Source organism: Prionailurus bengalensis, chromosome A2 (genome assembly GCF_016509475.1).
Source record: "Prionailurus bengalensis isolate Pbe53 chromosome A2, Fcat_Pben_1.1_paternal_pri, whole genome shotgun sequence".
In the NCBI taxonomy this organism is placed as follows: Eukaryota; Metazoa; Chordata; class Mammalia; order Carnivora; family Felidae; genus Prionailurus; species Prionailurus bengalensis.
The window spans coordinates 108,920,237-108,935,102 of record NC_057348.1 but is presented as its reverse complement, the minus strand read 5'-3'; the positions used below and the strand labels follow the sequence as shown (position 1 = coordinate 108,935,102).

At 35.8% G+C, this 14,866-nt stretch overlaps 1 protein-coding gene across 2 annotated transcripts in view; it reads right to left on the bottom strand.

Moving 5' to 3' along the window:
- The window catches only part of BZW2 (basic leucine zipper and W2 domains 2), a 63,464-nt gene that overhangs the window by 22,635 nt on the left and 25,963 nt on the right, over window positions 1–14,866 (bottom strand). For both annotated transcript variants that reach the window (XM_043589025.1, XM_043589026.1), the window contains exons 3-5: window positions 9,214–9,390; window positions 4,503–4,606; window positions 2,065–2,130 (exon numbers count right to left, since the gene is read on the bottom strand). In XM_043589025.1, coding sequence (XP_043444960.1) covers window positions 2,065–2,130; window positions 4,503–4,606; window positions 9,214–9,390 — 347 coding nt within the window. The remainder of the gene's footprint in view (window positions 1–2,064; window positions 2,131–4,502; window positions 4,607–9,213; window positions 9,391–14,866) is intronic.

Here is a 14,866-nt window from a genome sequence, read left to right as displayed (position 1 = left end):
ACACAGTAAAAGAACTGACAAAATCATAGACACTTTGTATCAATCTGGCCTTTCCCTCTGATTGAAAAGATGATTCAGATTCAAGTGAACAATGAAAAATGGCTCCCAAAATAAAATATTAAACACTACTTTTTAAGCCCATCAATATACTCTCATTCATTAAAATAGTGCAAAAGTTACATCTTTTTCTTAAATTCATATTCTCATTGATCAAATATATTAATCAACATTAAAATCAGATGCTGCCTGTACTTCAGAATATTCCTTTTAAAATGGATATACTATGAAAAATAAATCATTCTTGAAGCATACATATACATCACGTGAATAAAATAGTAGGGAAATTTTCAAGTTACAAATGAGCTAAGAAAAGCCTAAGTGGTATTATTAGACAAAAGTGGTAAAATGTCATTTAAAGGATTTACATTCTCCCTCCCTGTTATATCCATTCCTCTGTTTAATCAGGTGCTTGTTATTTTCTAGACACCTAGCAATCTAATGGACATTTTTTTCCATTTAAATTTTTTTTCATATTTATAAAAGTAATACATGCTAGTAGAATAACATCTATCACTACAGAATAATATAAAAATGTGATTTCCTCTCTAATCCCGCTTCCTTAGAATTAATAACTGTTATTGTGTTCATTAATAACTATTTGATGTGTCCTTCCAGATTTTTAAATGTACTTATACACCTCTATATATTATATAAATAACTATATGTGTGAACATGTATTGTTTTTACTGAATTATTCATTGATGACAGCTGAAACTTGCCAAGGGTACCAGCTATTTTTCTGAATACTTTCTGTGTATTGAAATCTACACCAGCCTTGATCTTCACTTTACAGAAAAGTAAACTGAGGCAGATAGAAATGAAGTAATTTGCCTGAAGTTAAACTACCAAATGGCTGCTCCGCACCTATTTCACGTAACAATTTATCATGGACATTTTCCCCAATCAATTCATGTGGTTACCCTCCATTGTTTACATGACTGTACAGTATTCCACGGTAGGGACAGACCAGAATTTAATTAATCAGTCTCCCATTAATGCACAATTAGCTTATTTCTCCAAACTGTGATAAACATCTTTATACATACAGTTTTATGTACCCATGCTTAACTATTCTTAAGAAATGGGAAAATGGAGTCACAGAGAATGCAAATTGTTTTAAAAAGGGATTTTACTGTCAAATGTTCATGATGTATGGATCTGCGTTGAACATGGGGAAGTGAATAAGTAGTAAAGTAGATGCTATGGTTCCTTTATTCCCTTGGTTCATAATTTAGCAGATTATCTAAAATTGGAAATAATGATCAAGCAACATGCAAATCTGTAACAAGTTAATGTAGTGAGTGCTACATATACACACACACACAAGAGTTACAAATTTCAAGAGGGAACATGTTGCAATGCAGAAAGGAGGTCTTCTTTAATGAGGTGCTACTATTTACTTTGCTACTTACTAGAGGCCACTTACTCTATTAAGTACCTTATATGTGATCTCATTGATTCCTATAGCAATCCTAAGGTATGGCATCTTACTGCAGCTTTTTACAGTGAGAAACACCACTGAGACATACACCCACAGATTATCTCCAAAGATGTTCTTTTATCCTCTTTGCCAGACTGTATTTGTGAAAATTAAAGAATTTTACTGGGTATTAGCTGTTGTGCCATATACTCCTTCACATGCTTTAATTGCTTAAATCACCACATCTAGATTTCCCCCTTGATATATTTATTTTTCTTGCATATTTGGAAACTCTAGTTTTTATTTTTAAGCTCTGCAAGGTCAAGGATCAGATGCTATAAAACCACTCCTATAGAGCAAAGTATGTGATCTTACATAAAGATGAATGAACAAAACCTAGGCTAATCGTGTATTTTCCCCTATAGCAATTAGCTAATGACCTGTTGTACTCATTCATTCAACAAACATTTTTAAAAAACTTACTATGTCCCTGGCACTTCTGCACTATCGGTGTAAATGAACTATTTTCATCCCCCTCCCTTTCATTACTTTAAACAGGTAAGGCATTACATTTGAATTTTTACCTTCTTCATTTCATCCTCAAATGCTTTTTCCAAATACTTATATCTCCTGATGAGTTTATTGAAGACCTAAACATAAAACAGAACCATTCAATATTATGTAAACAAGTTTAAAAGACAATAGGAGGTGTAGAAAGTCACCATAATCACAACATGGCCCTATAGTAAAAAGATAACTGTAAAAGAACTGTAAGCATTTCAAAGGAGTTATAACAAGGGGGGAAATGTGATCAATGTGTACATAATAATAAAAGAAATTCAACCAAAAGTATAACATGTGAGAAACCAAAAATAACGCTGATAAAAACACAATAATGTTAAACCTGCGAGATGCAGAGAAAGGCAATAGGAAATGAAGGGGGTGACATATAATCACAGAGACCATGGATACGATGGAGAGAGAAGACCTCAGACACATTGTACTCTGGGAGGACACAAAGACATCTTTAGAAGACAAGCAAAACTTAGTATAACTTCATAGTAATAAAGGATTACTGCCTCCCCCCCACCCCATCTAGTTAGAACCCACAAACAGGGTTCGTAAGTGTGTCAGTGGAATTCTAGGCTGTTTATTTAAGTGAAATGAATGTTTGTATTCCCACTAAATTCATATGTTGAAGACTTAACTTCCAATGTGACTATATGTGCAAGTAGAGACTTTAGGAGGTGGTTAAATGAGGTCATAAGGGTCGGGCCCTAACCTGATAGAACTAATGGCCTTAGAAGAGCCATAAGAGAGACTATACCAGGAACCAACTTGGCTGGCACCTTAAATGTACACTTCCCAGCCTTCTGAACTGTGAATAATGAAATTCTATTGTTTTATAGAAATCCCAGTCTATGGTATTTTGTCAAGGTAGCCTGAATAGAATAATAAGTGTCCTTATTTAAATAGAGATTTTCATAAATAGATTATTTTTATAATTGAAAACGATTTCTGAATCTAATTCCTTTCTCTCTCTTTTTTTTAATGTTTATTTATTGTTGAGAGGGAGAGTGTGTGAGTGGGGGAAGGACTGAGAGACAGGGAGACACAGAATTTGAAGCAGGCTCCAGGCTCTGAGCTGTTAGCACAGAGCCCAACGTGGGGGCTCGAACTCATGAAAGGCGAGATCATGACCTGAGCCAAAGTCAGATGCTTAATTGACTGAGCCACTTAGGTGCCCCTAATTCCTTTTTCTTCTATACACATAATACACTGTCATCACACATACACATACATTAGTTTAGATTATCCCCTAATGTGATCAAGATGGGGTACACGAGTAAAGATGACAGTGCTGCCCTTTATGAGGAAATAGTAGCCCAGGCAGGGAAGTAGTATGCAATAAGGAAAAAGAATAAATGGTATTGAGATCCAATAAATTTGATTTCCAGTTTACACCATCACTCGAGTCCTAGTACTTGCCCTTGTAGTCTAGCTGAGAGCAACTGGCTGTTAACACAGGTCTGTGATAGAACAGGAACCAGCTACTCATGATGCATGTACGTTCAGCTCTATAGTGTTAACGTTTACTAGGTTGCTCCATTCTACAGTCCTGCAACGTCCAGACCTTCATTAGGGCCTAAAGACTTCTAATTTTATTTTTTTACCGATCTAATAAATGCAAAACAATATCATGATTTTACTTCCATTTCCCGAATTACTAGTAGGTTTGATTATGTCTTCATCTGATTTGGGGGAGCCTTGTGTTTCCTCTTCTTTGAAATGCCTATGTCTCTTCCTAATAGGCAGCTTGTCTTCTTCTCTAGGACTTGCATTTTTTTTTTTATTTAATCCTGATATGAATCCCTCATAGATATTACAAATTACAAATATCTTCTTGTCTCTTTCTTGTTAATAGCTACATGATAGTCTAATATAGCTAATATAGCTATGAATAGCTACATTCATATCTAATATGAATTAGAAAATTTTAATGAGTACTCTACTGATAGACTTCTGTGCTGTTTCCAACCTTTGATACTATTACAAGCATCACTGATAACGCCCATCGTATGTGTATGCGTCATTCTACACACATGTAAGCACATCTGAGAGTGAAGTCCTAGACGTGGAGTTGCTAGTTCAAAGGGAATGTGCAGTTTTAGTTTGGAAAGATAGTGCCAAAGTGCTCTCCCTGAAGTTTGGACCAATTTATACTCTCACCAGAATTTATGTGAGCCTCTGATTCCTTGTGTTCTGTACAGATGAGAGGCAAAAAATAATATATATATATATATATATATATATATATATATATATAAATAAATCTACCTTAGCTAAGTTTTAATATCCACTGCTTACTAAGAATGCAATTGAGTATCTTTTCATATGTGCAAGAGTTTTCTAACATTTCTACCGAAAAAGTGGCCTGTAGAATTTCTGAACCTAAGGTTCCCTTAAATCCTGTTCAGATATCTCCCTCCTCACACAACAATCTCTCAGTGATGGGCTTTACCTGAGCATAATTTCGGATGGTTTCATGATCTTCATTTGCTGAAAACACACAGTGGTTGGTCATCTTGGTCTTGTCTCCGTCATCTATGCGTGTTCCTCCAGGGGCTGAAAAGACAAAGGTAATTACAGTTAAGACAATACTGAAATGAGAGGAACATTTACAGAGCAGATGAATTCCTGCACCTCAAGGAAAACAGTCAAAGTGGGTAAAATCTAAAAATCACATAAAAATTGATAGGATGAGGTGTACATGTAGATACATATGTTGCTATGTTTATGTTTCTAATCTAATGCAAACTAGTTGTTCCATTTCACACTACTACCATAGTGTGTGAGATTATTGTTCTAGATCCTTGACTTCACCAGGCTCCTAACATTCTAAGTCTGGACTCATTTATTCTCAATGTAGTTCCTGGTGTTTCTGACATCAGGACATGGTTCACTTTTTAGGTTTGATAATATTTTGCCAGACTCCACTTCACCAACACTGAGATCGGCCAGAACCTGGCTCTTGTAGACCTTGTTAGTTTCTTAACTTTTTTTTTAATGTCTGTTTATTTTTGAGAGAGAGAGAGAGAGAGAGAGAGAGAGAGCACGCGCCAAGTGTGGGAGAGATGGAGACACAGAATCCAAAGTGGGCTCCAGGCTCTGAGCTGTCAGCAGAGCCCAACATGGGGCTCGAACCCATGAACCGCAAGATCATGACCTGAGCCGGAGTCGGATGCTTACCTGACTGAGCTACTCAGGCTCCCTTAGACCTTGTTGGTTTCTACTTGAGTAGGTATTAAAACTGTTCCCTCCTCCACTAGCCCAATTATCCATGCAGGGTTGAACAGTATACACTTCGACCGCTCGCTATTTGCATTTGGTCATCAGGCAGATGTGTTGGCTAGCAAAGTGTATTTTATTCTCTATCGTCTTTTTCCCCTTTGGCCTATACAATATCATGGAATAAATGGACTAGCATAAAAGAGTGCATTTTTTTCCTATGACTCAACTTTCTATATTCAAAGGTTCCTCCTGTAAGTTTCAATCATGGCCATTAGAAACACTGGCTGATGAGAAGAACAGAAGCCATACTAGGTATTTTTGTTTTCTGATTGTACTTCATTATAATTAGGGTAGGATTCTAGAAGGTTTGAATAAGCCAAGTTAGACTAATGTCTTCCATATACTCAACACATATTTGGAGAATATACACTTGTACCAGCTACTTCCTTTATGCATTTATGTAACTGCCTTTATTTAACTCGTGATTTCAGATCTTTGGATGAAAAGTGCTACACCTAGCCAAACTTTTTCAGATTCCAGCATACCATTTCATAAGCAAATTACTTTTTAGAAAAGTGAGCTCCTTCAGGAATCTATTTTCATGCAATTAATTTATGCATAAGATTTAATTAGCCCTCTGTAATGAAAACAACCACCTGGAAGAAAATTTTATTAAGGTGATAATCTTCTAAAAACTCCAGGCTAATGACTCCTATCTGACAGAAGTTAGTTATATAATTGAAATTAATCCATAGTCTTTTCTCTTAGAGGTAAGTTTTAAAAATTGTATTCTTATACAAAACATGTCATACATGAATAATATTGCTACAGCTTGCATTAAAATTTTTTCCCTCTGATATTGGGACAAAGAATTAATTGCCTTTCTAAAATTTTGGTGAGCCTGCTATTTTCCTCAAAATGTAAGTTAAAAGAAAAGAAAAATATTTCTTGTATCTACTCTTCAAAAAACACAACTGAAAAACCAAGATGACTATTGTTTTAAGAACAATGGAAGAAGGTAAATTTTGGGGTAGGTGTTAAGAAAATTCCCATACTCAATAAGTAAACAAAATATTTATATAAAAAGAATGTGCCTGGCTGGGTTTATTCATTATATCAAAGGTCTGGCCTTGGTAGGTACCTGGGGGTTTTACCAGCTGTGCTCCTAAGTCTTACCATACCTTTGGCCTTACCTTCTTAGATGTATGGAGGTAGAATGAAGGAATGAAATCTGAGCTACAGATATAAATTTGCTGATCATCCTTATATAGATGGTCAATGACGCTTTGAGATCATCAAAGCAAAGTATACAGATAATTTAACAGATATATGGGGGCAGTAATATGGAAACCCAAGAGTCAGGTAAGAGGCATTCAGAGAAACACATGGTCTCATGTAGGGGAAGAAAGTAAACATTTCAAGAATGACAGGAGGGTCAGCAGTACTGCCAGGAGGGCACGAAGAACTGAAAAAGGTCTATAGGATTGACTTATACAGTCACATGTGACTTTGGCAAGTACCAAAACTCATTGAAGACTTGCATAGAATTTAGCAGTGCACCAATGAGAGTATATCGTAATTCATGAAATACAAAAGCCAATCATTGCATCAGAAAATATTCAACTTCACTATTAATTTAAAAATTTTGAATGTAAATATCACTTACCTAATTGGCAAACACCTAAAAAACTGAAAAGCATAAGAGTACCTAATGTTGCTAAAGGTGTAGATAAACAGAACACCATTTTTGATACAATATTAATTAGAATCTTCTTTTTGAGGGCTGGTGTCTCTCTGATAGACAGGTAGACAAAGATAGACATAGATATCTCTATTCTTCAATTCATTTATCCCTTGCTAAATATATAAAGACATAATTAGATAAAGGTACAAAGCTATGTGTATACAGATACTGATTATATATTGTGCTTACAATGAAACTAGGAACAAATTAAATATGATTCAAAATCAGTATGATTTTGGTTCTTTTCGAAATCATTCAAGGTAACACTAATAGGTATGAAAGGCAACAACATATTGCTGAATAAATACAAAACAGTCATACAGAGTATCTTATTTGTATAATATCATCCCATTCTCAAAAATTAGCATATGTAGGTAAAGAGATTTCTAGAATGGAATTAACCAAAATATTAATAACAGTTGTCTCTAGGTAATGGGATTTAAACACAATACATATAGTTCTTTAAAAAAATTTTGTTTTAACATTTATTTATTATTTTTGAGACAGAGAGAGACAGAGCATGAACGGGGGAGGGTCAGAGAGAGAGGGAGACACAGAATCTGAAACAGGCTCCAGGCTCTGAGCAGTCAGCACAGAGCCCGACGCGGGGCTCGAACCCACATACCGCGAGATCGTGACCTGAGCCGAAGTCGGACGCTTAACCGACTGAGCCACCCAGGTGCCCCCAATACATATAGTTCTTATGCTTGGATTTGAATGATCCACAGTGATGATGTGAGATCTTTACAAATAGTAACAACAAAAAAATAAAGCAGCAATACAGATCAAAAGGGAGCCTGGTAGTAATTAGAGCCCGCGTACCAAAATGGAAAGATTTCTCAGAAGGAGGAATTAAAATGTGGCTATACCTCAAAATGGAAGAAGGTACACACTTTGTCCTAAAGTAGGCTGGCTTACACAGTGTTTCTCAATGAAAGGCACTGATAGCGCACTGGGTAGGGCAAATTTTCATTGTACTGAGTTCCCCTTGCAAAGTAGGTGGCATGCATGCCTCCACTACCAAGTCTTTATAGCAACCCAAACACTTTCACACATTTGCAAATGTCCCCTCAGTAGTTGCAAATCACTGGCCTAGAGGATTGGACCACTTCTAGTGATTTATGGTTACCACACAAACTGATTACACAAACTAAGTTCTAAAAATAAACATGAGAGGAACAATGGGTCATTATGATACCTAATCAACATTTAGATCAATATACCATGTCACTTAGAAAAGCCTTCTACCTTGATGCCTCTGCTCTATTATTTTTACTTTGCTTTTAAACTAACTTTAACTTTTGTAGCAATGTGGATGGAACTGGAGAGTGTTATGCTAAGTGAAATAAGTCATACAGAGAAAGACAGATACCATATGTTTTCACTCTTATGTGGATCCTGAGAAACTTAGCAGAAGTCCATGGTGGAGGGGAAGGAAAAAAAAAGAGGTTAGAGTGGGAGAGAGCCAAAGCATAAGAGACTCTTACAACCTGAGAACAAACTGAGGGTTGATGGGGGGTGGGAGGGCGGGGAGGGTGGGTGATGCGTACTGAGGAGGGCACCTTTTGGGATGAGCACTGGGTGTTGTATGGAAACCAATCTGACAATAAATTTCATATTAAAAAAAAAAGAGAGAAAAAAAAGAAAAAGAAACTAATAATTTTCAAACTTCTACCTTTAATCCTTTTAGCTATATACTCACAATTACATATTTTTAAAAACCAGATTTAAACTATATTTCTGACATTTTTTTTGGATTAATCAGAATTTAAGGAAAAACGGAGGGTTACATTTCACTGCATGGAAAAAGGGTGGGCTTTAAGGGAAAGGGTGCTAGGGCATTTGGGGGTTAATTAAATATACTGGAAGAAACTAGTGACATACAAAAGCAGACTTTGTTCCAGAAACATTTTGAATTAGGGACACATGGGGAAGCTGTCCTTTAGCTATAAAGAAAGTAGCCATGTTGTAACATTAACAAAAACCATCATTTCTGTGTCTCTCTTAACAAATAACTGTTTCTACAGCCACATTACCATCCCAAACGGTAAACAAGGTAAAAATCATAGAGACTCCCATTTGCATTTTTTTTTTTTACCAACTCTCATAAATGTAAATTTATAAAGATTTTATCTTGTAAGAAACTATTTCAATGGAATTTAAAGTACTAAAGAAGAAGCTATAATGCATGGCTTACCAAGCATACTGCCAGCCACCAGGATATCAAAGAGTGTGTCTGCATAGCGACGATAATCTAATCTTGAGCCTGTGGAATCCAGAAACTTGGCTACAGCTTCAAGGTCATCACCAGCTTCATTAAGCCCCTGGACAAGTGTATCCCTGAAGACCGTGGGTTCGAATTTCTCTTTTTCATCTAAAATAAATGTTACAAATTATTCTTTTTTTTAAAACACATTCTATCCCAAAAGCAACTATGCATTTCTTTGGTTCATTGTTCTTTATTTGACAGTGTAGTTATTTAAAAGTTTGAAGACAACTAAGTTCTTCTACTAGATTTCGATGTTCTAAACCCCTTGTTTAAACATTTATTAAATCAAGTAATTTACTTTCTATTTAGAGGTGCCAAAAAATACATTAATTCTATCTAATACATAATAGAATTAATAACTGATCATTTATGTCATTCAGAGAATAGGCCAATGTAATCTACTAATCCTAACCATCCGAAAAAAAATAAAGTAGAACAATCAAAACTTAAAATTTTGTTTCATCTGAGATAAGGAAAATGATCCAGGGACAACTGCCTAAGAATAAAGGAGAATATATAAATAAACAAAGGTTAGGAGGGAGGAAATAAAGAGGGACATATCTTTTTTAAATTATTTTTATTATTAACATATAACATTAGTTTCAATCATCAATATATCAATTCTATAATTGACATACTACTTTCAGATATACAACATAATGATTCAATTTTATATATTTTGCAAAATGATTACCACAATAAGTCTAGTTAATATCCACCACCATGCATTGCTAGATCTTTTTTTCTTACGATGAGAACTTGTAAGATCTACTCTCCTAACAACTTTCTCTTATACCATACTGTATCATTAACTACTGTACATTACATCCCTGGGACTTACTTATTTTATAACTGGAAGTCTGTTCCTTTTGACTACCTTCACTCATTGTGCCCACCCCTCCCTCTCTGCCTCCGGCAACCACCAATCTGTTTTCTACGAGTTTGGGGTTTTTTGTTTTGTTTTGAAAGACTCCACACCTAAGTAAGATCATATGGTATTTGTCTTTTTCTGACTTGTTTCATTTATCATAATGCCGTCAGGTCTATCCATGTTGTTGCCAATGGCAAGATTTCCCTCTCTTTATGGCTCAATAATATTCTATTACATATGTATATACCACATTGTTTAATCCATTCATCCATCAATAAACACTTAGGGTGCTTCCAGATCTTGACTATTGTAAATAATACTGCAATGAACATGAGGGCGCATATATCTTTTTGAATTACTGTTTTAATTTTCTTCAGCTAAATTTTTTTTAGTTCAGTTTTCTTCAGTTCTAAATTTTTTGAGGAACTCCCAACCTGTTTTCCATAGTGACTGTGCCACTTTATATTCCCACCAACATTTCATGAGGATTTCCTTTTCTCCACATCTACATTAACACTTGTTATTTCTTGGAGGGGCGTCTCTTTTTACAAGGTAAGTTATTCCAGGGCACTTAAAATATTTAATATATATCATGAGCTAGATATGTATATTTATAGCTTCAGAGCAGATGCTCTCAGTCTTTTTGGTCTCATGACCCTTTGCCACCCTTTACAAAAAGTACTGAGGATTCAGGGGCACCTGGGTGGCTCAGTCAGTTAAGCGTTCGACTTCGGCTCAGGTCATGATCTCTGTTCATAGGTTTGAGCCCCATGTTGGACTCTGTGCTGACAGCTCAGAGCCTGGAGCCTGCTTCAAGTTCTGTGTCTCCTTCTCTCTCTGCCCCTTCCCTGTATCACACTCTGTTTGTCTCTGTCTTAAAAATAAACATTAAAAAAAAGCTACAAAATAAAATTACTAAAAAAAAAAAAAAGTACTGAGGATTCCAAAGAGCATTTTTGTGTAAGGAGGTTATATCTATGGATACTTACTTTATAGAAATTAAACCAGAAAATTAAAAAAAATATTTATCAAATAAAAAAAAATTAGTATGAACCAGGCTTTCTTGAATCTCTTTAACACCTGGCTTAATAGCAGACAGATGGAGTCCCATACCCACTGTAATATCACACATCATGTAGCCTCTGGGAAACCACCATAAACCAGAGTAAACATGTAAAAGAGACAAATAATATCCTAGCATTATAACGACAATATTTTTGAATTTGTAGAAGCCCTGAAAGGGCTTCAGAGGATTTGAGAATAAAAATACATGTAGCTTTCTATGCTCAGCAGACTCTAGAGAGACTTCTTGTGGTAGGTCATTTGGAGTCAGATCTTTTTTTTTTTTTTTTTAATTTTTATTTTTTAGTAATCTCTACACCCACTGTGGTACTCGAACTCATGACCTGCAGATCCAGAGTTATCAAGAGTTGCTTGAGCCAGTCAAGCACCCCTTAAACAAACCTGATCTTAAACAAAGCAAGGATCATACACTGTTGAAAAGAAGTGAAGATGATAAATTGGAGGAGGTCAGAAGAGGCAGAAAAAAAAAAAAAAAGCTAAATTAAAGGTAAAAGTAAGATTCAATTCAAAGGAATTCTTCACCTTTACCTTCCCTTTAGGGAGAATGAGTTGGGTGTGGAAAGGGAGGGGCAAAAGATGAAACAGAGACTTCACAAAAATCTTACCATAAATACCTTTAGGGAGATAAGTGGATACTGCAACTCTAAGGAGGGAAGAGGGAAAGGAGAGGAAGAAGAATATATTATATAAAGAAAAGAAACATTTCATGAATAAAAGAGTTCTTGGAAATGGAATGTATGATAAACTAAGTTAAAAACTCAATAGTAAGAGCTGAAAGACAAAGCTGAGAATATCTCTTAGAAACTAGATTTAAAAAGTCAAGAAAAAAAGACCTAGAAAATAAGTGCAAAAAAATAAGAAAAAGAGCAGACAAGTCAAATGTTTAAATAATGAGCATAATGAGAATTTTTTTAAAGCAATCTCTACACCCAAGGCGGGGCTCAAACTCACAACCCCAAGATCAAGAGTTACCCGCTCCACCAATCGAGCAGCTGGATGCCCTCAGAATTCTTTTTTCAAAAAGGAAAGAAATGATTTAAAAATTTCAAGAAAGTTTTACAGAGTTGAAGGACATGAGTTTCCCAATAAAGAACTGTCTAGACACCAGCACAAGGATTCAAAGTGGGCCCACAACAAGGCTCACACATTATCGAGAAATCTCAACACTGGGAATAAGGCAGCTATTGGAAGTTTCAGGGGTAAAAACCCAAATCACATACAAACTACCAAAAAACCAGAATGTCATTAAATTGGTCCACAGAAATATCAGAAACCAGATGAAATGTCTTCAAAATTCTGAGAGACAACGATTTTGAAACCACAATTCAGTGTTCAGCCAAACTGTTAACTCAGCACAAAAGCTGGATAAATGTATTTTGAGACACCTGAGGCCTCAAAAATGATGTTTCTCATACAATCTTTTTTAAAAGAGCTACTGAAGCAGACACTCGGCCAAAAATGGGAGAATAACTCGTGATCTTAAGTCAGGAGATCCCAGGAAAAAGGAGGAAAAAAGAACATGAGCCAGGAAATAGGATTCTCCAGGACACCGGTGAAAAGACATTTCAAACATTTCATGTTGACAGCTGTACTGCAGGCCCAGGGAGCAAACTGACCAGGGGAGCTTTTCACTATGAGTCTAACATGATGGAGGATAAGAATTCCTAAAGTTTTTGTATTGGAAGGTTTACATAACAAAGGGAAAGGTTAGTATTGACTAGTGTTAAGGCACAGAAAACTCATCAAAAAAGGGAAGATAAATTATGAAACATTAACTCCAGAGATAAAATGATGTTCAGATAGATCAAACCAACCGCATAACAGTTGAGCTATGAATAGCAGGTATAAAGTCCCAATAATATAAACCCTAAATAGTGGCTAAGCTAAAACTGTGTCACAGAGAAAGAATTGAGAAGAGGTCTGCACGTGAAAGAGCTAAATCTTCATCTTCCAGAGTACAAACAGGAAAGTCAGGAAATAACCATGTAAGGATGGTATTTGGTTACATGAATGTAAAAATTAAAACAAGCATGTAAAAAGCAGAAGGCATTTCTCTGGGGATCAGATTTGCTGTCTCTATCACATGTCTTGCAGAATTCTTTTGACTATTTAAAACGCGTGACTGTGATACAATTAAAAACTACTTGAAAACCAGACAGCACCTGCCTGGTTCCTATAGACTCACTGTTTATCCTGATCTAGTAGAAGGGATGAGTTGTAAGGGGTTAACACCACAGCACAAGAACCAGAGAAGAATGGCATTCCCAGTACCAGTCAGAGTCATACAGCATAAGATGCCATAAAGACAGACGTAAATTGAACACTATTTTTCATGAACAAGAGATAAAAGTCCTTTTGATGCCATAAGCAAAATATTAAGCAGCCCAGAAAATGCAAATGTTGAATGCAAAAAAAAAAAACAAAACCAAAAACAAACAAACAACAACAACAACATATATATATATATATATATATATATATATATATATATATATATATAATTAAGGTCTTGTTTTGTAGAGGGGGAGGAAGAGAATGGGAACTCCACAGGAATAGATTATGAGAGGCTGTTAGAGGGGGTAATCATGACTGCACACGAGGAACTCACTGGCAAGCAAGGGAAACTTTACCCCCCACTCAGGGTTCAGATTTACCAAAAGGTAATTCTCCTTTCCACTTGGGAGAGAAAGTTTTCTTTCCTTGTAATATGAGAACATGAGAAGAAAAGACTCCACAAGTTGTTTACTGTCTTGTAACCAGCTTTCAAAATCAACTGACGCCATTCCTGCAATGGCACTACGACACATTTGGATGTTGACTCAGGTGGTAGAACAGACTTTGATGATTTGAAAATTATTAATTTGAAGCAGTGGAAAATGAAAGCTGGTACACAGGTAAAAATCTAGACTATGCTAAGAATTCATGCAGAGGGCTTTGTTTTGAATCTAAGAGACAACTTAAAAACTTGTGTCTGCACAAAGCCCTTCATTTCGGTTTTATTTTCCTAAGAGATTTGCCAAGGAAGAGGAAAGTAAAAGGAGGGAGACAGCAGGTCACGGCCGAAGATACTTCAACAGTGAGCAATAACGCAGTAGGTCAAGATGATCCCTTGTAGCTCGGGAATCTAAAGAAATCGTGATGGCATGAAAGGATTAATCATTCTTTTGTAGGCTGAAAAGCAACTCCCATCTGCTGAGATAAAATGCCCACCCAGTGGAATACAAAATTCCCCAACAAGAAAATGGCCACAACCCTGACGAACGTTTGGAGAAACATGACATTTTACCCAAAGGTTCTTTTTTATCTGAAACAACATTACGTGTAATTTGTACTTCACATGAGGAAAGTCTAGCAAAAAAACTAACAAAATCCTAATGAAAATATGCTATTACTCCTTGAGTTTCCATTTGACAGGTCAAACCTCCCTAGAAGCGGGAAGTATATAATTAGGGTCTCAAATTTATACTGTGTTGGTGAATCAGAAGTGTGACACTACAGAGTTAGTCATGCTGGCCCTTGTACTGACACTGAGAAACAGGTCTATTTCTGATGCTCAAATATGTCCGTAAGTTATCTAAACACAATGCTTTCACTGGAAACCATGGTAACTGGTTAATATAACACTTT